The 8,115-nt window shown below is 43.7% G+C and overlaps 1 protein-coding gene across 3 annotated transcripts; it reads right to left on the bottom strand.

The window, feature by feature from the left end:
- Positions 1–233: 233 nt before the first annotated feature.
- On the bottom strand, positions 234–6,983 carry FICD (FIC domain protein adenylyltransferase). 3 transcript variants are annotated; one of them, XM_073672285.1, is made up of 3 exons: positions 6,858–6,983; positions 6,258–6,591; positions 234–4,544 (listed from the first exon to the last, which is right to left on the bottom strand). In XM_073672285.1, the coding sequence occupies exons 2-3, from the start codon at positions 6,535–6,537 to the stop codon at positions 3,469–3,471; spliced, it is 1,356 nt and encodes a 451-aa protein (XP_073528386.1). In that variant the 5' UTR covers positions 6,538–6,591; positions 6,858–6,983; the 3' UTR covers positions 234–3,468. The 3 variants fall into 3 exon arrangements, with proteins under 3 accessions (XP_073528386.1, XP_073528368.1, XP_073528378.1); XM_073672267.1 differs by having other exon boundaries at positions 6,831–6,922; XM_073672277.1 differs by having other exon boundaries at positions 6,823–6,892.
- Positions 6,984–8,115: the final 1,132 nt, after the last annotated feature.

The raw sequence follows: 8,115 nt of genomic DNA on the forward strand, positions 1-8,115 counted from the left end.
AGCGCAGGTGCTGAATAAGGTGATATTTTTAGCCGCTATGTGACAAAACTGGTGACAGGTTCCCTTTATATAAGTAATGTACATATATGGCTGAATGCATGGGTACCATATCCCCAATGATGATTTTAAGGGGTTAAAGATGCTTTCTTGTTCCTTAGCTGCAATACAGTCAGCAATTCCAGCTCTGTTTGCAATATTGACTTTTGCATTACATTCCCATATATTGATACACATTCCAATGCCAAAATAATTTATTACTCACAATTTAACAACTATGAACATGTAAAGTGCAAACTGCTTAGCCTAACAAATGTAATTATATCAATCATGTCAGTTAATTTCTAATATCCGACTTCATTAAACAATAATTGTATGGCATCATGTCTACGCTAGGATTGATGATGTCTGAAGGAACAGAAAGTGCTCCAATCAAGATTCTACTAGTAAAGTACTCTCTGAGACAATGATGACGATTCCAGTAAGTCTTCATTCACACAGAGTGATGACATCCGAGGACAGGCTGATTTCTGAGGACTCACAGAATGTAGAAATTTTGTTCTCCATCTCCTCCTGACAGTGTGCTCCGATTGTCTCATCCAAGAGAAAAGGATCACACTAAGCTGACACTCTAATCAAACTCAGAACAGAGTTTGATCAATCCGATTCTCTCGGATGAGAGAATCTACAGCCGTGTGGCCATAGCCTTACTCTGTACTGAGCTGAAGGCACTCTGTGTCCTGCCATTTGGGGCCTCGGTCTACCACTGTATTATGTTGGTATACCCCCGTAGAAGCAATGCTGGATTCATGATTAAGTCATTCAGAACTGCACAAAAATGTCCTCTGAATGAAATCTGAGGCCTGATATTTAAGGTTTGTGCAAACAGTCTTTTTTTCTGCATTTTCAGACCAGAAATTTTCCAAATCCTCCTCAAAAACTGAAAACTGCTCAAAAACTTGGTAGTTTCCGATCAGTTTCTGCTCCAAAACTCAGCAAAAAGACTCAGTGTGCACATAGCCATATAAATAAAACTTCAGGAAGATTATTGTATCAAATTCCATTCCTGAAGATTTCTAAAGAACAAATAAATAAGTACAGTGCGTTCCACTAAATTGTCACTGTATTCGTAAGCTACACCCACTAAAATTACGTATAAAAATAAGTTAAAAACTTGGGTTTCTCTTGTTCACTCACATCAGTAACACGTAACAAAAACTTATGAATATGTGATCATAAACGTCATAATAAAAACCTAAACTGTATGAAACTCACTCAGAGGAGCAAGTCTCCATAAAAGTAGGCACAAGCCTGGCATGTAACAGCTTAAAATACCTTATAGTTAGACCAGGACTGATCAAATCCTTGGAGTTCTTGTGCGATCGGCGACTTTTTTTTCCTTTTTATTGAGTTCCAATTTCTAAATTCTACAGTTTTTATCTGAGTCTATAAACGAAAATTATCTACTGTTTCCCAAACCCCTCGTGTGTGTTTTTGTTTCCCTGAGGAGCTCTACGCAGAAGATTTTTCTATTGACTTGTAAATATATAGAAAAGAATCCGGCACTCAATTGAGCATTTACGGATTGGGACCCTATTCGAGCCGAGCACTAACCACATCTAGCAGTGCTGTACTACTTTACTATACCTTATTATCGGCTTAATCAGGACAAAAAAATTGTACTGCCTAATAGATCTCAATGCAGTACAAAGCAGATTCATGTTCTGAGTATAATGTATTCTTAACCCTCCGTCAGGGGCAACTGATCTGACAGGCGCAGCTCACTTAGTTTCATTTCTCTATTTTCAGTGGTTTGTCTGGTTAGTGTTACTTTTCTGGTTAGTAAACATTGTTTTTCCACCTGATTATGTGTATTCTCATTTATTACATTCCTATTAAGGTAACTGATCACTTTTAGAGCATTGAAATTTAAAAAAAGGAAAATATAGCCAATTTTCTAGCCTGTGCAGGACAGGTGCAATGCCCCTAAACTCGTTATGAAACATATTTCCCCTGACGGAGGGTTAGAGGGGAGCACTCCAACCATCACTCAATGGTGAGGAAGGCAGTTATAATACCTGTATTCTTTATTAGGTGCTAGTAGCCAAATGACAATGATTTTTTGTGCAAATTAGAATAATAGTAGAGCAGACGCTTTCTAAAATGCTGCCCTTAAGAGGAAATCAGGTTTTTGCCTCCTCATCTGAGAACAGTATGATGTAGGACCAGAGACCCCTGATTCTAGCGATTGTATCACTTACTGGGCTGCTTAGTGTAGTTTTAATAAAATCATGTTTTATCAGCAGGAGATTGTCATTAGAGGACTAGTAAACCTGCTGCCAGGTAGTCAAGCATATTCATGAGCCCTGTATAACGAGACCTCACCACTGATTGGCAGATTTGTGTGTACACTGTACTGGCTGACAGCTATTAATCATTTGTGACTGGTAGATCTGCAGAAGAGAAAACAGGGAGTTCATCAAAATGAGAGTAAGCAGCTCAGTAAGTGATACATTGCTGGAATCAGGGTCTCACCACCCACATTATGCTACTTTCAGATGGAGTAGCAAAAACCTGGAGACAGATTCCCTTTCAACAGTGCAGCTAATGCAGGTTATAATATAGAGGAGGCCGCCCACATCAACCAAACAGTTAGAAAGTTGATATCTGGAAAAAGGAACTGGCTTAGAGACACTCTAGCCTTAAAGTGGCCATACACCTTAAAGGGGTTGTCCATTACTAGGACAACCCCTTCTTGATCTAAATGCTTGGCCCCAATAAAACAACAACAAAAAAAAAAAAAGTCCGGGCTGCGGCTGATCTGACTTCCTCTTCATGTTCAATTCGTACAAAGGCGAGCACAGTGACGCTAGCGCTGATTGGGCACCGGGCACACATGTCATAACAACCGCACGAGAATCCCGGCGAGAGCGAATGCCGACACCGCTGGAACGGTGCTGGCACAGGAGATGAGTAGAAGCTTTTTTAATTTTATCGGGGCTAAACATTTAGATCAAGGAGTTGTACTAGTAGGGGACAACCCGCAGATTTTGTAAGGGCCAGCTGACTATTTAATGTGCATTAGGAGTTTGGCTGACGTTGATTCTGCTGATGTTGGGGTAAAAGAAATTCAACATGCCCAATCATTTGTATGCCAAAACCTTTGTTTTGATGGGGGATAAGTTTCCAACGGATGTCCGACTGCGGCTTATTCCCCTTTCCCCAAAGAGAACACATACACGCCAGGCAAAGTCCAGTGTGCATGAGTTTTGGGAGGTTGGCACCTACAGAAGGTGTACGGCCAGGTTTAGTACAAAATACATGGGCCCTTAAATTTCCATTGCAGCATTGACAGTGAAAATCAAACTAGCAGCAAAAAGCATCAAATAAATTAATGAGAAGTTGCTGACACTGAGCAACATCCTAAGAGGTGGAAATAAGGCAACAAAGGCCAAAAGTCCTACGTAGAGGTCAAGTCTTCACTGGTATAGTTTGTTTGCACTCAAAACTATCAGGATTGGGCTCTGGGAGGCCCACAGGATGCTCTGCTGTGGCTATTAGGAAGAGGTCTAGTGTGGTCTCTGTGCATTTGGCAATAAATCTAATAAAAGGCCTCACATCACCTTCATTTGCAACTTCTAAAACATGATAATATTCCGACCTCTGCTCTTTCCTAATGGTTATCGGTGGGTAACCTGCCTGCATCAAGATGACATTCATAAGCAAGCGTGAAGTCCTTCCATTACCATCAACGAATGGGTGGATATAGACCAGTTTATAATGTGCCAGTGCTGCAAATTCGACGGGATGCAGGTTTATTGCTTCATCTGAATTCAACCATTGAACAAACTCTTGCATGTGCTTGTCTACGTCAGCAGGATGGGGTGGAATGTGGTGGCCCACAAACACTTGGTTTGTACGAAAGCGCCCTGCTTCAACAGGGTCCACATAGCCCAGCACTCTCCTGTGTATTTCCAGTATATCGTTGGTAGCCACAGATCCTATGCGAGATACTAAAGTGGTATTGACATATTTCATTGCAGCATGCATACCAATGACTTCATTTTGCTCCTCCAGACTTTTACCAGGCACAGCATATCGGGTCTCAATTATATGGCGAATCTCAGACAATGAAAGGGTGTTTCCTTCAATAGCAACTGTGTGGTAAATATGGTGATAGTAAGACTCTTCCATGACCCTGCGAAGAGCAGAGTTACCCTTTGGAATCGACATGACTTTTTTAACTTTACTATCAATGATGCTAAAATATCTCTGGTCTATTTCTTCTACTAAAGGCAAGGTGCGATCCCGATTTAATAACGCTTTCTCATTACGTGGTGAGATCATTAAAGCTTTGGAATAGAGGTAATCTGCCTGGATGATATCTTTCTCCTCCTCTAGAAAAATGCCAAGATCATTAAGAGCATCCACGTGATCCGGATCCATCCTCAGGGCGTGGAGCAGAAGCTTATGCGCCTTGTCCCTCTTGCCTTGCCGCTTCATTTCAAGAGCTTGGTTCAAAGCAGCTTTGGCTTCAAACGTGACATCTAAAATAGTAAAATATATTATTTAGTGATTTATAACGACCTATGAATACAAAATAAAGAGGAAAGCACTAATATATGGGCATCTGAACACTTTTACAGTTTAGGCATCACGTTTCACATATAAGCTGGGAAAAGCATCAGACACATACTCCAAACATGTCTCCAGGGATATATTCACCCAAACAGCAAGACAGGGAGCAGACAATGCTGAAATGGTGCTTAAATAAACTGCTGCCAATGGACAGGCGTTGTTTAAAACTAGAAAACCCTTTTAAAGAGAATCTGTCACCAGATTTAAACTACTCCGTCTGAGAGCAGTATAATGTACAGACACAGACCCTGAATCCAGCAATCTGTCACTCATTGAGCTGCTCAGTCATTTTGAGAAAATCACTATTTTATCTACTGCAGATCTACCAGTTCTCTGAGTGCTGAGCTCTTATAACCCGTCCCACCACTGATTTACAGCTTTCTGTCTCTGCACAGTGTACACAGAAACCTGCCAATCAGTGGTGGAGGTGGGGTTATACAGAGATTATGAATATGCCTGACTACCTGGCAGCAGGTTTACTAGTCCACTAGTCATAATCTCCAGCTGATAAAACAGTGGATGTTATCAAAACTACACCAAGCAGCCCAGTAAGTGACACAATGCTGGAATCAGGGTTTCTGTTTCTACATTATGCTGCTCCTCTCATATGAGGTGGAAAAAACCTGGTGAGCGATTCCCTTTAAGTTGCATTTACACAGGAACAAGCGGTGGACACCACGTGCCGACCGCCAGGATCCCTTGTTCTTCAAATTTTGCACTATAGCTACCGCACTCACAGGGCACCTGTACATTCCAAGCCTACTGGTTACATTTTACTGTACACCGATAAAGGTCAGCAGTGACCAAAACGTCTGGTTTTGTACTTCAATTTTCCCTATTAAAATTTAAGAAAATTAGTCATATGAGTGCCAAGTTTTTTTTATATTCAATTTATATTTATTGGCCGGCGGAGATTATAGTTACTGGGGGGTACAGTGCTGGCTTATCAGTGTATATTTTGAATGGTGTGTGGCTAATAGTATATTAATGGTGGGGTAGAGATATATATATACATATATATATACACACACAATATATGGGCCCTAAGCTGTCAGTGTCTGCCCCTGGTTTGCTGTGTATATAAAGTTATATCTATGTACTTGGATATATGATGGCCATATGGAGACCGGAATACCTGATACAATCTCTTTTTTTGTGGATTTTCCATTAATGGGAACCTGTCACATTGAACATGCAGTCTGATCTGTGGACAGCATGGTAAAGACTAGTTAAAGTTGAGCAGAATGATATGTCGGCTTGACTGAAAAGATTCAGTGTAACTTGTACTTTATTCATTGAGACCCCTGGTGTTGGTAGACATACCAGTCCAGTGGACAGTCCTACTAGCGATTGACAGCTATCTCTGCATGCAGAGTCATAGAGGAAAGACTGTCAATCACTGAGTAGGACCGCCCACTAGACTCATGTATACAAACAGCAAGGATCTCAGTGAATAAAACAAGTTTTACTGAAACTTTTCCCACAAAACTGTACATCAATCTGATCAGCTCCTCTTGCTCTGTAACTAAAACATTTACAACAGGACAGGTCCCCTTTAAGAACATAGCACCATAGTCTACAATGACTGCCCTATGTCTTTACACACAGACTTTTTTTTATACCTGAAGACGGTTTTCGTTTAAACACCAGAAGTTCGATTGCAGTTGAAGTAACGGCGAGTCCGGTCGTCTGTCCGCCATAAGTGTGCAGCCGCTCATTCCCTCCCCACAGGTTGCACTGCAGCAGGACCTTCAGAGCCGCTCTGTACTGCCCATCCAGCCCACTGAGGGGGAAAAGGGCCACCAGCAGCGACCCAGACAGCACCAGCAGCGCCGCCTTCAGCCCGGACCGAGCACCCAACTGCGGCCACTGGAACTCTGCACCGGCCATTGAATTGTCCATCAGCCAACTCCACGCACTCGCATCAGGGTCATCTTCCTGACTGTTTCCACGGATCTGCAATGAGAGAAATAAGCATCAGTCGCCAGCAGTGTTCACATCAATAACATCCTCTACAACAGGGAGATCTGCTGGGTGCGCGAACCACAAGTCCCAGCAAGGCAGGACACCACAGGTTAACTGTCCCCCCAACAGTCCTAACATATCAGCCCTCCCTCCCCCAAAGAAACACCTGTCCTAATAATCCTACTGCTTATTCTCCCACGTGAATGCCCACCCGAAACCCACCAACATACATGAGCGTTCCCGCACGCCCCCATCACCTGGAATTCACCAGACTTCCTACTTTGTATGACGTAAGTAACATGTCGGGAGACAGTCCCGCCCACACGATATTCTCTTTTACTATTGGCTGAGCTGATATCAATCCGTTATCTAACAGTCCTAATAGCCAATCCCTGATCTCCTAGTAACACTGCAGTGTGTTAACACTAGAGGACGAAGCTATAGATCTACAAAACTGTCCACACCGACAAAGGAGCACGGCGGACATTTTGGAGACGTTAAGTTTGAGGGGTATAACTTCAGTATAGTCTTCAATATGGCGTCATGAAGGTGGACAAGAATGTGAGATGTGTTCCTTACGTAACAGTGTGGAAGTATACACGTAACTGTTAGGGGATGTTTATGGAAGCAGAGCGTGGTGTCTTCTGATTGGACGAACAGAGGCTAACTGGGAGCGTCTAGAAGGGCGGGAACTTCAGGCTAGTGCTGACCCGTTAGGGTCGCTTCTAGAGTGGAGTGTCTCCCGTGAGGGCCTCCTTCCAGCAACTGCACTTTAGACGGCTCAGTATGAGGAGACTAGACTGCTGGAGCGAGGTCCTCACAGGAACCGCTGCACTCTAGACGGCTCAGTATGAGGAGACTAGACTGCTGGAGCGAGGTCCTCACAGGAACAGCTGCACTCTAGACGGCTCAGTATGAGGAGACTAGACTGCTGGAGCGAGGTCCTCACAGGAACAGCTGCACTCTAGACGGCTCAATATGAGGAGACTAGACTGCTGGAGCGAGGTCCTCACAGGAACAGCTGCACTCTAGACGGCTCAGTATGAGGAGACTAGACTGCTGGAGCGAGGTCCTCACAGGAACAGCTGCACTCTAGACGGCTCAATATGAGGAGACTAGACTGCTGGAGCGAGGTCCTCACAGGAACAGCTGCACTCTAGACGGCTCAGTATGAGGAGACTAGACTGCTGGAGCGAGGTCCTCACAGGAACAGCTGCACTCTAGACGGCTCAATATGAGGAGACTAGACTGCTGGAGCGAGGTCCTCACAGGAACAGCTGCACTCTAGACGGCTCAGTATGAGGAGACTAGACTGCTGGAGCGAGGTCCTCACAGGAACAGCTGCACTCTAGACGGTTCAATATGAGGAGACTAGACTGCTGGAGCGAGGTCCTCACAGGAACAGCTGCACTCTAGACGGCTCAGTATGAGGAGACTAGACTGCTGGAGCGAGGTCCTCACAGGAACAGCTGCACTCTAGACGGCTCAGTATGAGGAGACTAGACTGCTGGAGCG

The sequence above is a fragment of the Phyllobates terribilis genome, unplaced genomic scaffold, assembly GCF_046119375.1.
Source record: "Phyllobates terribilis strain yellow unplaced genomic scaffold, ASM4611937v1 Scaffold_1__5_contigs__length_1240528914, whole genome shotgun sequence".
Taxonomy (NCBI): domain Eukaryota; kingdom Metazoa; phylum Chordata; class Amphibia; order Anura; family Dendrobatidae; genus Phyllobates; species Phyllobates terribilis.

Coding starts and splice junctions, on each gene's coding strand:
- FICD (XM_073672267.1), bottom strand. CDS start 6,854: ATGGGGGCGTGCGGGAACGCTCAT. Junction 6,592..6,830: donor GGGCGTGCGGGAACGCTCAT/GTATGTTGGTGG, acceptor CTCTCATTGCAG/ATCCGTGGAAACAGTCAGGA. Junction 4,545..6,257: donor TAAACGAAAACCGTCTTCAG/GTATAAAAAAAA, acceptor TTACTATTTTAG/ATGTCACGTTTGAAGCCAAA.